A 17587-nucleotide genomic window follows, 5' to 3' on the forward strand; every position below is an offset into this window, starting at 1 on the left:
TAATGTGATGGAAAAATGAATCCAGCAAGAAAAGGAAGCTATATGGGACAGTCACAATACATTAGTAAGTGGCTTGTATTGACTTCCTCTACATAATAAATGGTATTTGCTGAAGTGAGACAACCCCTTTAAAGTGGTTTTCTGATAACCTATCCCTGTGATGGCTAACCTCCGGCACTCCAGCTGTGGTAAAACTACGACTCCCAAGTTGCACACTTGCTTGGCTGTTCCCAGAACTCCATAGAAATAAATGGAGCATGCTTGGAGCTGTAGTTCACCACAGCTGGAGTGCCGGAGGTTAGTCATCACTAACCTATCCTCTGGATAGGTCATCAGCATCTGATTGGTGGGGGTCCAACATCCAGGACCCTCACTGATCAGCTGTTTGGGAAGGCACCGATGCCCTCATTAGCGCAACTGCCTTTTTGCCGCTTTCCCTAGGCCAGTGACATCACGATCATTAGTCACATGGCTTAGAGGCAGCTCAGCCCCATTGAAGTGAAAGGGGCTGAGCTGAAATACCAAGCACAGCCACTATACAATGTACGGCGCTGTGCTTGGTGAGCAGAGACTAGGCCGCAGCCTTCTCAGCTGAAAACTGACAGTTACAGGAAGAGAGCTGCAGCAGAAAGGACACACCTCATATCTGCCAGCCTGAAGACTGTCACGTACTATATTAATTGTCCTCATGGCACAACCCCTTTAACCCTCCGTGTCCTACAGTCCAAATAAGATAACAGCACACAAAAATGCCAAAGAAAAAACATTTCCCAAAACGTTAGTTATATCCCTATGAAAAGTTTAATTGTACAGCAGACTGTTACTTTTATAAAGTCTTTAGGAAGAAAAACTTAAAATCAGAGCCTTTGATTTAAAAACCCTCAATGCTTTATTAAAAAAGTGTTTAATCTGCCCAAAGTGAATTCTAAGCTTTTCGCTTTCAGCTATTGAGGGGCCACAAGCACTACGACAGTCCCTTTGGTGCAGCTTCAAAGACTTCTCCTACTCTGCCCACCTAGTCTTTAGGGGAATTTGAAAATCTAACCAAGAACAAGGGAACGGAGTCAAGCTTTTGGCTTTGGAACGGCACAGAAAGAAGACCGAAATGTAATTAAATGTTGTTAAGATTCTAAGGTTTTACACAAATTTATTTTATTTGACATTGCTCAAATGTTTTTTCACACTAGGGATTGCACTTTACAGGGGGGTTACAGCCACTGCTGCAGTGCAGATACCAGGTGGCCGGGACGGGAGCTGCTGCGCATGTGAGCTCCCACGGCCCCGGCCACCAGAGAGTCCTGCAATTTTTTTCCTCAAGTGTGCAAGCACAACCACCACTGCTGGATTACAGGGTGGTCGTAACCCCTGGATACAAGCAGTGTATAATATGATGAAAAAATGAACCAAGCCAAGAAAAGAGGCAATATATACAATCACAATACGTTAGTAAGTGCCTTGTATTAACTTTCTCTACATGATCAATGCCATTTACTGAAGTGAGACAACACCTTTAATTATTTCACTCCAATCTCCAAACTAGTGTTTCATCCAGCCAGTATGGAAATCTGATACTAGGTGGAAATTAATGAAGATTATTCTTTAAGTTCTTCTGTAAAACCATAGTTCCATGTCATCCTCTAATCTAGCCTTTACTGAAATACTGTAGGTGGATGATGAAACTCAGCAAAATACTGCGCCTCTGCAACGTAGATCATTCTTAAAGGCTATGGCCACCTTTGTGCACTAAAAATACAATAATCCCATATCTTACTGTAATGCGGCACATAATAAAATTTCACTTGTTTGTTTACCGATATCAGCTTTGCTTCACATGCTCTCAGAAATGCTCTGATATGAGTTTTACTAAAGGCTGTCAACTCTTGTGAGACTCTGTGGGCGTTCCTGTGGAGGTTACATGCCCCAGCATAAGCTCTGCTGCCCCGCCCCCACGTCCTGTTACTGGGCACAGCTCTCAGCCACTTACATACAGACTGTGTTCAATTCTGTAGAAAGCCCATTATTTGTAACATAGTACATAAGGCCGAAAAAAGACATTTGTCCATCAAGTTCGGCCTGTTATCCTGCAAGACACAATAGATATTTCTGCTGATAACAGTGTAGCGATCTACAGACCGAAACATGGTGTTATAAGCAGGATATAGATCTCATTACTGACAGCTCTCACTACCTGCACTCTCTTCTGAATACAGCATTGTCCGCAATCCGCACAGTGAGCGGTCACTTTTCCCACACAGATTGGTACAGTGTGACACAACACACAATGCTATGTACACATATAAGTACAGTGGGGGAAATTTATCAAAACTGGTGTAAAGTAGAACTGGCTTAATACAGAGTCCTTTCATTTTCCAATAAAACTGAAAAATGAAAGGTGGAATCGGATTGGTTGCTATGGGCAACTAAGCCAGTTCTACTTTACACCAGTTTGATAAATGAGAGATTATACAGTCGTGGCCAAAAGCTTTGAGAATGACACAAATATTAGATTTCACAAAGTTTGCTGCTAAACTGCTTTTAGATCTTTGTTTCAGTTGTTTCTGTGATGTAGTGAAATATAATTACATGCACTTCATACGTTTCAAAGGCTTTTATCGACAATTACATGACATTTATGCAAAGAGTCAGTATTTGCAGTGTTGTCCCTTCTTTTTCAGGACCTCTGCAATTCGACTGGGCATGCTCTCAATCAACTTCTGGGCCAATTCCTGACTGATAGCAACCCATTCTTTCATAATCACTTCTTGGAGTTTGTCAGAATTAGTGGGTTTTTGTTTGTCCACCCGCCTCTTGAGGATTGACCACAAGTTCTCAATGGGATTATCTGGGGAGTTTCCAGGCCATGGACCCAAAATGTCAACGTTTTGGTCCCCGAGCCACTTAGTTATCACTTTTGCCTTATGGCACGGTGCTCCATCGTGCTGGAAAATGCATTGTTCTTCACCAAACCTTTGTTGGATTGTTGGAAGAAGTTGCTGTTGGAGGGTGTTTTGGTACCATTCTTTATTCATGGCTGTGTTTTTGGGCAAAATTGTGAGTGAGCCCACTCCCTTGGATGAGAAGCAACCCCACACATGAATGGTCTCAGGATGCTTTACTGTTGGCATGACACAGGACTGATGGCACTCTACCCCTGCTGCCGCTCTGTCAACCTGAAGGAGGGGGGGGGGGGGGGGGCTTGTTGCATCACCGGCCACCCTGAAGGAAGGGGAGGCCCAATGCAGTGCAGAGGCCCAATGATTAGTCCCTTTCCATACAGCGGTCCCTAAGGACCATGGCATGGAAGGGGTTATGTCTGCAGTTTGAAGCAGACGGTCAGCTGACAGCAGAGGTCGCACTACATTTTTTCCAGAAGAGTTAAAATACTCCTCTTAACAATTTTGAGGAGTATTTTAGCAGAGGAGGAGTACGAATTATTTATATATATATATATATATATATATATATATATATATATATATATATAAAAAAAAAACTTTTGCTAGAGGTAGTTGTACATTGTGTTTGTGTGTTTTACTCTTTTTGTGAGGCAAGGCAAAAAAAAAAAAAATGGCTGTTCTGGCACAGCTATTTTTTTTTACACCTGACAGAGTAGATAATGTGATATTTTTATACAGCAGGTCGTAACGACGCGGCAATACCCAATATGTCTATTTTTATTTTAGCTGGTTCCTACAATTGTAGGCTTAGGTTAAGTCCAAGAGAGGCAGTTCTGTTAGTGTTAGGAACCCATCTACGGAAGCCACCTTGATGCCTGGTAGATGGGCCTGACACACGTTTGATCAAAAATGTGTGCAAAGAGCTTCTATTTTTTTTATTTCTAGTAGGTATAATACCACATTAATTTTGAATGACCCCCATTTCTCAGTTCTATTGTTTGCATGTGAAATGTTGTGCAGCCATGCTTTTATTAGTTTTCTATATGCTTGCTTGATGGATATGCACATGTGACCATGATTGTGTTAGTCAAAAATTTCTTGTAGTCCATTTTCTGAAAAGCCAAGGTTTGACTGACACCATTTTGGGGCACATATGACTTTTTGATCGCTTGGTATTACACTTTTTGTAATGTAAGGTGATAAAAAAAAAATAGCTTTTTTTTTTTTTTTTTTTTTATTGCGTTCACCAGATGGGTTAGCGCATGTGATATTTTTATAGAGCAGGTTGTTACGGACGCGGCGATACCAAATACATCAGTTTTTTTTTTTTAATATACATTTTGGTTTTAGACAATAAGAGCATTTTAGAAACAAAAAAAATAAATAAAATAAAAAAAATCATGTTTTAGCGTCTCCATTTTCTGAAAGCGGTAGTCTTAGATAGGAGCTCATTTTTTGTGGGATGAGATGACGGTTTGATTGGTACTATTTTGGGGTACATATGACTCTTTTGATCACTTTTATATAATTTTGTGGGTGGGCAAGCGCGGTGGGCAAAATTGCAATGCCATCATAGTTTTTTTTTTTTTATGGCGTTCACCGTGCTGTAAAAGTACGTGATCCTTTTATAGATCAGGTCGTTACGGACGCGGCGATACCAAACATTTTTAGTGTTTATTTTTTAGATTTTTAACCAATTATGTGTGTGGATATAGGAAGAACGATTTTTCAAATTTTTTTTTTTTACCTTTTTTCTTTACAGTGGGTTTGATGCCTCTACAGAACACTGCAGTACACTGTATAGTCATTCACAGTAAGCCTGATCAGGCTCAGCGATACCATGGCAATCCGGATGCATGTAAATGTGTCTGGTTGCCATGGTAACCATAGGGGTGCTGCTGCAGCAGAGCAGCGGCCCGATGGTTATCCCCTCCATGCAGCAGCATGGAAGAGGAAGAGGTTAAATGGCCAACATTGGTGCCAGCACCGATGTCGGCCGTTTCAAGCAGAGTGTCAGCTGTATGTTACAGCTAACACTCTACCCCTGCTGCCACTCTGCCAACCTGAAGGAGGGGGGGGGGGGCTTGTTGCATCACCGGCCATCCTGAAGGAAGGGGAGGCCCAATGCAGTGCAGAGGCCCAATGATTAGTCCCTTTCCATACAGCGGTCCCTAAGGACCATGGCATGGAAGGGGTTATGTCTGCAGTTTGAAGCAGACGGTCAGCTGACAGCAGAGGTCGCACTACATTTTTTCCAGAAGAGTTAAAATACTCCTCTTAACAATTTTGAGGAGTATTTTAGCAGAGGAGGAGTACGAATTTTGCGGTAATTCACATATATAATGCATAGGCCCACATAATGTTATAAAGCTGATATTTCTGCAGGGAAACCATTGCTAGTCTCCCATGCAGAAATAAATGTAGACAATTTTACATTTATCCAACATCATACACTAAACATAAGACCACTGCTGCCATACAAAGCACCCACCTGATGCTACTATATACATATTATAGACACAGCTCTACCCCATGCCCATTACACAGATAGAATTACTGTGTGCACATTACACTCAGAAAACTGTACAATAGAGTGGTTACACTGAGATAGCCCTGCTTTATATACACCTTTCATACATAAAGTACCTCTGCATTCTCCACCAGCACAGTGCTACACGGAGCCTGTGTTCCCCTAACTCCTCCCACACACGGTTGATCACATGACTGGGACATCACCACAGGTCCTGTAACCACAATGTAGACTGGAGCTTCTCCTGGTGAGAGAGATGTCTGAGGGACGGGGTTTCTCGGGAGAGGGGCGGGGCTTTATGTGTGCCAGACCTGGCAACTTCTGACACAGCGCTTTGGGGGGAGAGGGACACAGTCCGTGCTCCCTTGTGCACACAGGAAAAGTTACAGAAAAGCCTTCTGATGACAGATTTTCTGTAAATTCACTGAGCAGCCTGCTGTGCATAGGAAGCAGAGCAGACTTAAGAACAAAAACAGACAAAAAGATAGATAAATGGAACCAATTGGAGAAATTATTTTCTCCATAAAATAAATTAGTGTAATTTTTTGTTTGTTTACAAAGGTGTTCATATGCTTTAAATAAACTGGTAGTAACATTTTATGACTGGCCTCTGTCAGCAGTTTTGACCTCTCAAAACTGCTGACAATGTTAGAGATGGTCCTGCAGGTTTCTGAACCAAGAAATCCAATTTTAATCTCTTCAGCATCATGATAACAAGTGCCAAGGGGGTGGCCCCTTTGTGCCCAGTGCTCCTCAACCCCTCTCCTCTGGTGAGCGATGGCTCTACAGTAGAAGTCAGCCATAACTTAAAGGTGAGGGAGAAGGTACCATCTCTATGACACTAGCAATTGAGATGCCAAGGGGATGAGAAGCTGGATTTTTGGTCATGCAGTCTCTATGTCCATCACTCTAGGTATGAGTATGCTACTCCCTGAGTCACCTATATAACACTGACAGCAGTTCTGGTTGTCATCCTGGCTTAGCATTCAGATTATTGGGCAGTTCTAGCCTCTGAGAAGAAATCCTTGGTTCCATGTACCCTAGTTAGACAACACAGAATACCTCCACATTACACTACAGAAGCTACTGGTTGCATTCTGGAAAACACTTTTCCTGAAGCGAAATGAAGAATCATTTTCACACCAGCACAGATTTCATGGCTGATTTACAAAGTAGCTCCAAGGTATTAAACAACGACAAAGAACATTAGAATCATGGGAAAATTCTCCAAAGACTGCGGACCAAATTAATCCACATTACTCTGCTTACTGTAGCAATGCTTTAAAGTCCTTCTAAATCTGAGAAGGTCTCCCATAGGGCCAAGTGCAATCAAATGCATAGTAAATCGCTCAATAGTCACTGTTCAGGCTGTCACCAAGGGTCCCTCTGCACAGGCCGATACGTGGGGCAATTATCGGGAAGGAGCATCCTAGGAATACTTTTTCCCGATAAATGGCCTGTGTAAAGGTGTAGATCACCCGACAAACAAGCAAACCCTTAGTTTATGCGGACGGACAGATTTGTCTATGGCGCACACTAAATTCACCGACAATTTGCCCAGGCACTTGATAGAAATGCCCCCACAAAGTATGCTTGCTCTTGCCAGGCTTTCCAAATGTGACGCACATTGGAAATAATTTAGAATCTTAGTAAATAAAAAAAATTATAAAAAAAAAGATGCATCATAAATATAACACATGTGACTGCACCAATTCCATGCCCAATTTTAGAAATCTGCCCATGATCGTGTAAATACACACACATCCATCATGAAACATTATGAAATTCCATATGTATGAGAATTTATAGCAAACCGTAAATCTGAACCTGGCCGCTGCTCAATTCAGACATTCCCTATTTCTTGAACACTCATTTTTTATTTAGCTTCTCAGGAGCAGACAGAATAGAGAAACAGAATTGAAAGCAAAGATGAAATGCTGCACAGAGGCTCAATGGCTTTTGCCTGCTTGCTTTAATTGATGGAATGTGGGTACTAGAGATGCACACCATACAGTGCACACACGACAGTTGCTGTTCGCTGCTTTCATATCTGTAACATTGGGGTTTTAAGAGCTTGTCCTTCAAATAGAATATGGCAGTATATGTTTCAATGTGTAAAATAAAGAATATATGTTATGGTATAGTAAAAAGCTGATACAAATATTTTCTGATGATCACGAGACTCTGGTTTCCCAAGTCTGCAAATTTTTTAGAACTGCAGTTTTTGAGCCAATGTCAGGAGTGGCTCCAGCAGGTACGGTAAATGTTTGCTTTATGCTTCTCATTCTCACCAATTCCACTCCTGGCCTTTTCTCAAAAAACTGCATCAAATTCCTGTGTCGTTTTTCCCCAAAATACTCCTTAAAAAGGGGTTGTCGTTTTTTATATTTTTACTATTGATGACCTATCCTCAGGATAGGTCATCGATATCAGATCTGCGGGGTCCGATTCCCAGTGCAGTCATCATTCACACGAGCGCTGCATGCTCTGCTCTGTTAACCTGCTCGTCGGCGGGTGTAATTACAAGCGTGGCGTCCCCATTTCTATGGGACAGCCATGTCTGTTCAAGTGAATATTACAGAACTGTCCCATAAAAATGAGAGGGGATGCCATTTCACACCAGTGCAGGGAGATCAAGACTGGTGCATGGATACGCCAGTCTTAATAAAGGTCTCTCATAGGCTTCTTAAGGGGGAAAAAAGCGCAGCCAGTTTTGCATTCAGCATTTTTTACAGGATAGGAATGCGCTTTTCCCTCCTGCACCGAAACGGATTGCAATCCAGACAAAAAAAGAATTATAATTATATAATATAAAATAAATTAGTTATAGGAGGATCAGTGCAGTGGGTTAGGTCACCAATTTCCAAACGGCGGGGGTCCAACTCCTGGCACCCCACCCGATCAGCTGTTTGAAGAGGTAACAGTGCTCATGCACCATTTCCTCTACAAAATGACTTGCGCGTTATCCTCCTTGTAGAGGCATCACAGTGCGATTACGACTGATCATTCTGTTCAAGTGAACTGGAGAGGAAGGTGTAATTACACTGTGCCGCTGCAACTAGGACAAAGAACATGTCATTTTGAAAAGCAAATCGTGCTTGCAAAAGCATCACCACCCCTTTAAACAGCTGATCGGCAGTAGAGACCTCAATGTATAAAATACACAGTCAAAGATATTGCAGCCTTCTCATGGGCCCACAAGCTAGAAGCAGGGAGGGATCATGTGTACTGAATAAAAAAATAAAAATCACGAATATATATCACTATATTCAAAATATTAGCGAATTCTCGAATATTCGCATATTACGCGATCATTACCTTGCCGATTTTTCAAGTAAAAATGTAGAATATAACGAATATCCAAATTTGCGAATATTCTACAAAATATTTGCGAAATATCGCGAATTCAAATATGAGCCCTGCCGTTTATCACTACTTATGACAACCACAGTTTATGAACAAAGTGATCAGGGAGGCCTCCAAGAAGATGGCATAAAAAATGCAAGCATGTTTGTGGTGGGTAGAGCTCCTAAATCTGGAAAAAATATGATTTTTAAATTTCTTTTTTCCGGCCAAAAGTTTCACTTGAAGGCAAAGTCATCGTAAAGGTGAAGTACACTTTCGGGGGCAATTTTTATTATTGCATTGTACTTATTTTTAGCAAAAAAAAATATTTTTTTTTACTTTTCTTTATTTAAAAATTTCAGCCCCTTTCTCTGTACAGCCTTTAGATTCTCAAGTGGCAGTCTATGTATTTTACTGTTTCACCATCAAAGCAGCTCAGCTGAATGCTCCTTCTGTCTAAACACTCATAGCTGAATTCTTATTGTACTGATAAGAAGAATGTGACTTCAATAAGTTTTTATGAACTTTTAGTAATTTAGAGATAAGGGTTATTAGATGACCGGCACAAAGTGAGAGTAAAAAAGTACGATTCACACAGCTAGGTAAACAGTTAATCCTTTGCGATAGGATGACTTCATATTTTTAATAAAAGACCAAGTGAAAAAAATGATCTTTAGCCCAAAATTAGTAAAATGCAATCATAAAAAAAATGTCCTGCTGACTGTCTGAGCTGGAGTGCCATCTACAGGAGCTCTCCTTTGTTTTACATTTTAACAATCACCTTAAAATAATATAAATCAAGTACAAAAGGGACTCTGGTTTTAATTACTTTAAGGCCTCTTTCACACGGTCGTTTTTTTTTTCCGTTTTGCGGGCCGTTTTTTGCGGTCCGTATACGGAACCATTGATTTCAATGGTTCCGCAAAAAAAACGGAATGTACTCCGTATGCATTCCGTTTCCGTATTTCCGTTCTAACATAGAACATGTCCGTATGTCTTCCGTATCCGTTCCGTTTTTTGCGGATCCATCTATTGAAAATGTTATGCCCAGCCCAATTTTTTCTATGAAATTACTGTATACTGTATTTGCCATACGGAAAAACGGAACGGAAACGGAAACAAAAAACGGAACAACGGATCCGTTTAAAACGGACCGCAAAACACTGAAAAAGACATACTGTCGTGTGAAAGAGGCCTAACTTGTAGTTGTCATTAATCTTTTATTATCCATTGTCTATCAAGACCTGCAATATCCCACAGCGTTGCATGTACAGTTGTGGGCAAAAGTTTAGAGAATCACACAATTTTAGTTTTAACAAAGTCTGCTACTTTAGTTTTGATGGTGCCAATTTGTATTAACTCTAGATTGTGATTTGTTAAGAGTGATCATATAAAATTGCAAAATCGTTCCTTGAAGAAAAAGAAAAAAAAGAAAAAATTTGAAAGGGGTTATCCAGGAGAAGATAGTTATAACTTAGACTTTTAAGATAGGTCATCAATATCAGATCTGCAGGGATGCGTCACCCGGGAACCCCGCCAATCATCTGTTAGAAGAGGCCTAGAGTGCGGCAGCCTCTTCCTAGGCCAGTGACATCACTGTACATTGCTCACATGGCCTAGTTGCAGCTCAGCCCCATTCAAGTCAATGGGGCTGAGCTGCAATACCAAGCACTGCCAATATACAATGTATGGCGGGGGTGGTGCTGCTTTGAACCATTGTCTTCTTCTATTAACTATGGTTACCACAAAGGAAATACATGCAGTCATCACAGGCTTTGTATGAAAAAACAACTATTTATTGGCTCTTTAAGAACCTCAGCAATTGAACCCTTTACCCTGGAAAAAAAGGCTTCAGGATGCCCAAGAAAGTCCAGTAAGTGCCAGTACTGTCTCCTAAAGATAACTTCGCTATGGGGTCTGGTCACTATCAGAGTAGAGCTTGCTCAGGTGTGGCAGCAGGCAGGTGTGAGAGCATCTGCATGCACAGTGAGGTGAAGGCTTTTGGGGGATGATCTGGTGTCAAGAAGGGCAGCAAAGACACTACTTCTCTCCAAGAAAAAGATCAAGGACAGACTGACATTCTGCAAGAAATATAGGAATTGGACTGTAGAGGACTGGGGTCAAGTTCTTTTATCTGATGAAGCCCCCTTCAGACTGTTTCGGATACCTGGAAAAATGATTGTCCGGAAAATAAAAGGTGAGTTCTACCATGAGTCCTGTGTCATGCCAACTGTAAAGGATCACCAGACCATTCACTTATGGGGTAGCTTCTCATCCAAGGGAGTGGGCTCACTGACAAGACTGAATAAACAATTGTATGAGAACTAGGGATCGACCGATTATCGGTTTTACCGATATTATTGGCCGATATTCAGGATTTTGACAGTTATCGATATCGGCATCTATTTTGCAGATATACCGATAACGTATGGGGAACACAGATCGCGCTGCTCTCAGTGTTCCCTCAGCAGCACAGGGGAGAAGGAAGCAGTGTCTCCCTCCCCCTGTGCTGCTGCTGCCGCCAATTAGAGGGGAGAGGACAAAAGAAGGGGCGGGGCTGTGGCTACCGCTCCACCAATGAAGATAAGTCTTTCATTAATTCATATACAGGAGGTGGGAGCTGGCTGCAGAATCACAAAGCCGGCTCCCGACCTCTATGAGCGATAGCTGCGATCTGCGGTAGTTAACCCCTTAGGTGCCACGGATCGCAGCTACCGCTCATAGAGGTTGGGAGTCGGCTATGTGATTCTGCAGCCAGCTCCCGCCTCCTGTATATGAATTAATGAGAGATTTCTCTTCATTGGTGGCGCAGTGCGCCCCCGACCCCCATCCCAGTATTAAAAACGTTGGTGGCGCAGTGCGCCCCCCCAGTATTAATCATTGGTGGCAGTGGCCACAGGATCCCCTCTCCCCTGCTCCTCCGATCGGAGCCCCAGCTGTGTAATCCTGGGGCTCCGATCGGTTACCATGGCAGCCAGGACGCTATTGAAGCCCTGGCTGCCATGTTCAGCTCCATGCTGCTGTGTGCACAAAGCACAGAACAGCATGGACAGTGTGAGATCCTATTCACCCTGATAGAGATCTATCAGGGTGAATAGGACAAGGGTTCTAGTCCCTAAGGGGGCTAAAAGTTAGTTAATGGAATCTGAAGGGTTAAAAGTCAGCGAATGTTAAATGTTCCTTTTGAATCCACTTCTGAATTTAGCAAAAAAATAAAAAATCACCAGGCAGATCTGCCTCAAAACCTTGTCCAAAAAACTGTGTGTGGCTGAACCCTAAAGGCCCCTTTCACACGGGCGAGTATTCCGCACGGATGCGATGCGTGAGGTGAACGCATTGCACCCGCACTGAATACCGATCCATTCATTTCTATGGGGCTGTTCACATGAGCGGTGATTTTCACGCATCACTTGTGCGTTGCGTGAAAATCGCAGCATGCTCGTTTTCAAGCAACGCAGGCCCCATAGAAGTGAATGGGGTTGCGTGAAAATCGCAAGCATCCGCAAGCAAGTGCGGATGCGGTGCGATTTTCACGCACGGTTGCTAGGAGACGATCGGGATGGAGACGCGATCATTATTATTTTCCCTTATAACATGGTTATAAGGGAAAATAATAGCATTCTGAATACAGAATGCATAGTAAAACATAAAAAAAAAAAACATAATAAAAAATAATTTAACTCACCTTAGTCCACTTGATCGCGTAGCCGGCATCTCTTCTGTCTCCTTTGTTGAATAGGACCTGTGGTGAGTATTAATTTTCAGGAACAGGACCTTTGATGAGGTCACTCCGGTCATCACATGGTACGTCACATGATCTTTTACCATGGTGAATCACCATGGTGAAAGATCATGTGACGTACCATGCGATGACCGGAGTGACGTCATCAAAGGTCCTGTTACTGGAATTAATGCTCACCACAGGTCCTATTCAACAAAGGAGACAGAAGGAGATGCCGGGCAGCGATCAAGTGGACTAAGGTGAGTTAAATTATTTTTTAATTTATTTTTTAACCCCTCCAGCGCTAGTTTACTATGCATTCTGTATTCAGAATGCTATTATTTTCCCTTATAACTATGTTATAAGGGGAAATAATACAATCTTACAAAACACCGATCCCAAGCCCCAACGTCTGTGAAGAAGTTCGGGTTTGGGTACCAAACATGCGCAATTTTTCTCACGCAAGGGCAAAACGCATTACAGTGTTTTGCACTCGTGCGGAAAAATCGTGGGTTTTCCCTCAGCGCACATTTTCCCGCAACGCCCGTGTGAAAGAGGCCTAAAGCAGAAGAAATCTCAACAGATGGTAGATCGTACCATTTTTTTTTTACATTGCAGTGAAAAAAAAAAAACATTCTGTAGGTTAAATTGCATCAGATAATTAAAGGGGTTTTCTGGGACTTAAATACTGATATCCTATCGCTCAGGAAAGATCATGAATACCAGACCACCTACACCATTTGAAGAAGCCGCAGTAGTCAGAGGAGTGCTGCAGCCTCTTCAACCTGTAACATCCTTCAATAGGTTACATGGCCTTTGTGCAGCTCAGTCTCCTTCAAGTTGGGCATCATGCACACAACCATTTCATTTTTTTGTGGTCCGCAAAGCGCGGATCCGCAAAAAACAGCAGCCGCCCGTGTGCCTTCTGCAATTTGCAGAATGGAACGGGCGGCCCATTGTAGAAATGCCCATTCTTGTCGCAAAACTGACAAGAATAGGACATGCTATATTTATTTATTTTTTTGCGGAGAGTGCTGTCCGAATCTTTTGCGGCCCCATTGAAGTGAATGGGTCCGCCCCCAAGCCGCAAAAAAATGCGTCTCGGATGCGGACCACAACAACCGCCATGTGCATGAGGCCTTAATGAGATTTAGCTACTATACCAAGCACAACCATTATCAATATATGGTGCTGTGCTTGGTACACAATGAAGAAGCTGAACAGCCCCCTTTAATAGCTAAACGGACGGGGTGCTGAGTGGACCCTCATTGATCAGATACTGATAACCTATCCTGAGGATTGGTCATCAATATTTCATTCCTAGAAACATTTTTTACTTTGTATGTGTCAGGCTACTTTCACACTGGCGTTTTGGCTTTCCGTTTGTGAGATCCGTTCAGGGCTTTCACAAGCGGTCCAAAACGGATCAGTTTTGCCCTAATGCATTCTGAATGGAAAAGGATCCGCTCAGAACGCATCAGTTTGCCTCCGTTCCATCTCCATTCCGCTTTGGAGGCGGACACCAAGCGTTTTGGTGTCCGTCTGACAAAACTGAGCCAAACAGATCCATTCTGACACACAATGTAAGTCAATGGGGACAGATCCGTTTTCTACGACACAATCTGGCACAATAGAAAACAGATCCGTCCTCCATTGACTTTCAATGGTGTTCAAGACGGATCCGTCATGGCTATGTTACAGATAATACAAACGGATGCGTTCAGAACGGATGCAGACGGTTGTATTATATGAACGGATCAGTCTGTGCATATCCATGACGGATCCGCACCAAAGGAGAGTGTGAAAGTAGCCTAACAATTACAGACTTAAGACAACACTAAATCAGGAACCTAAAAATCAAACTCACCACATTGAATTCTAGGTTCTTGTCCACCCATTCTTTAGCATCCTTGAATTCATCCTTCATTCCCATGACAAACAAAGTATCAAGAGAATCTACAATTGTTGCACCTTGGATGTTACCTTAAATTAAGATATAAAACACCAGTTAGTATCTATAATATATTCATATATACACACGTTATATGGGCCCTAAATCTTCATTGAAACCAAAGGTGATCTGTACCTTTGGCTTTCATTGGCTTTACCCAGGTTTTCCAGCATATGGTTCCATATACTTTCTATGGATGTTCCCCCCTCACACATTGGAAAAGCAAAGCATAACTGAGGAAAGCTTAATATGAAGAGTGCTCTGAGAAGGGGTACTACACAGTTGGTTTCAGTAAAGGTTTAGGTTCCCTTTAAACAGCTATTTTGCAAAAATAAATTTCCTGAAACTAGATCAGACACCATACAACGCAACAAGACAAATTATCATCAACAGTGGCCAAAGAGACCACAGATGCGACAGAGGACCTCCTGATTCCAGAAGCAAATTCTAAAATCTTTGTGTATATATGATAAGGGAGATTTATCAGGTTTAGAGGATCACATTGACCAGTGACAATGACTGCAAAAATATCATATATCCATTTAGGTATGACCAGTCAGGTTTCCTGATGCAGTTTTGAAGCCCAAAAGCAGGAGTAAATAAAAAAAGTAAGTAGCAGTCAGATCTGTTCTTAAAGTGTTTGCTTGCTGTTTTAAATTAACCTCTCCTGCCAGAACCCCTGGAGATCAGCTGTTTGTACAGTCGTGGCCAAAAGTTTTGAGAAGGACACAAATATTAGTTTTCACAAAGTTTGCTGCTAAACTGCTTTTAGATCTTTGTTTCAGTTGTTTCTGTGATGTAGTGAAATATAATTACACGCACTTCATACGTTTCAAAGGCTTTTATCGACAATTACATGACATTTATGCAAAGAGTCAGTATTTGCAGTGTTGTCCCTTCTTTTTCAGGACCTCTGCAATTCGACTGGGCATGCTCTCAATCAACTTCTGGGCCAATTCCTGACTGATAGCAACCCATTCTTTCATAATCACTTCTTGGAGTTTGTCAGAATTAGTGGGGTTTTTTTTGTCCACCCGCCTCTTGAGGATTGACCACAAGTTCTCAATGGGATTAAGATCTGGGGAGTTTCCAGGCCATGGACCCAAAATGTCAACGTTTTGGTCCCCGAGCCACTTAGTTATCACTTTTGCCTTATGGCACGGTGCTCCATCATGCTGGAAAATGCATTGTTCTTCACCAAACTGTTGTTGGATTGTTGGAAGAAGAAGTTGCTGTTGGAGGGTGTTTTGGTACCATTCTTTATTCATGGCTGTGTTTTTGGGCAAAATTGTGAGTGAGCCCACTCCCTTGGATGAGAAGCAACCCCACACATGAATGGTCTCAGGATGCTTTACTGTTGTCATGACAGGACTGATGGTAGCGTTCACCTTTTCTTCTCTGGACAAGCCTTTTTCCAGATGCCCCAAACAATCGGAAAGAGGCTTCATCGGAGAATATGACTTTGCCCCAGTCCTCAGCAGTCCATTCACCATACTTTCTGCAGAAGATCAATCTGTCCCTGATGTTTTTTTTGGAGAGAAGTGGCTTCTTTGCTGCCCTTCTTGACACCAGGCCATCTTCCAAAAGTCTTCGCCTCACTGTGCGTGCAGATGCGCTCACACCTGCCTGCTGCCCTTCCTGAGCAAACTCTGCACTGGTGGCACTCCGATCCCGCAGCTGAATCCTCTTTAGGAGACGATCCTGGCGCTTGCTGGACTTTCTTGGACGCCCTGAAGCCTTCTTAACAAGAATTGAACCTCTTTCCTTGAAGTTCTTGATGATCCTATAAATTGTTGATTGAGGTGCAATCTTAGTAGCCACAATATCCTTGCCTGTGAAGCCATTTTTATGCAACGCAATGATGGCTGCACGCGTTTCTTTGCAGGTCACCATGGTTAACAATGGAAGAACAATGATTTCAAGCATCACCCTCCTTTTAACATGTTAAGTCCGCCATTTTAACCCAATCAGCCTGACATAATGATCTCCAGCCTTATGCTCGTCAACATTCTCACCTGAGTTAACAAGACGATTACTGAAATGATCTCAGCAGGTTCTTTTAATGACAGCAATGAAATGCAGTGGAAAGGTTTTTTTGGGATTAAGTTTATTTTCATGGCAAAGAAGGACTATGCAATTCATCTGATCACTCTTCATAACATTCTGGAGTATATGCAAATTGCTATTATAAAAACTTAAGCAGCAACTTTTCCAATTTCCAATATTTATGTAATTCTCAAAACTTTTGGCCACGACTGTAGAGACCACAGTGCTTGTACAGGCGCTGCCTTCTCTTCATTGTTTACTTGCTTGCGCAATGTCGACGGTGAGCAGGTAAACAGAAGAGAACGCAGTGCTGGTATGAGCACTGTGGTCTCTAAACAGCTGATCTGCAGAGGTGCTGACAGTCGGCGCTCCGCTGATCGGATATAGATGACCCATCCTGAAGATAGGACATCAATAAAATATAAAATACTCGCTTTTATGATTCACTCCTGATTATGTCTTCCAAAACTGCATCAGGAAAACTGACAGACTAAGGCTACTTTCACACTAGCGTTCGCAGCATGAAACATCAGACGGATCCGCTCCTATAATGCAGACGTTTGCATCCGTTCAGAACGGATCCGTCTGCATTATAACTTAGAAAAATTTCTAAGTGTGAAAGTAGCCTGAGCGGATCCGTCCAGACTTTACATTGAAAGTCAATGGGGGCGGATCCGTTTGAAGATTGAGCCATATAGTGTCATCTTCAAACGGATCCGTCCCCATTGACTTACATGGTAAGTCTGGACGGATCCGCTTGCCTCCGCACGGCCAGGCGGACACCCGAACGCTGCAAGCAGCGTTCAGGTGTCCGCCTGCTGAGCGGAGCGGAGGCTGAACGCTGCCAGACTGATGCATTCTGAGCGGATCTGCGTCCACTCAGAATGCATTAGGGCTGGACGGATGCGTTCGGGGCCGCTTGTGAGCCCCTTCAAACGGAGCCCCGAACGCTAGTGTGAAAGTAGCCTTATACATCATACTTATACAAAAAATATATGTGAAATATATCACAACTGGAAGCTTTGAAAGCTGGTGTGTCAAGAGAAAGAAAGAAGTTGAAACCCAATTCCCAGAGATATGTGGCTTACTTACAATCT

At 42.5% G+C, this 17587-nt stretch overlaps 1 protein-coding gene across 1 annotated transcript in view; it reads right to left on the minus strand.

The window, feature by feature from the left end:
- Positions 1-17587, minus strand: part of MAN1A1 (mannosidase alpha class 1A member 1) — a 244482-nt gene that overhangs the window by 139105 nt on the left and 87790 nt on the right. Inside the window, exon 3 of the mRNA XM_040428933.1 lies at positions 14361-14476. Within this exon, the coding sequence (XP_040284867.1) occupies positions 14361-14476 (116 nt within the window). The remainder of the gene's footprint in view (positions 1-14360; positions 14477-17587) is intronic.

This window comes from Bufo bufo, chromosome 4, assembly GCF_905171765.1.
Source record: "Bufo bufo chromosome 4, aBufBuf1.1, whole genome shotgun sequence".
Classification (NCBI taxonomy): Eukaryota; Metazoa; Chordata; class Amphibia; order Anura; family Bufonidae; genus Bufo; species Bufo bufo.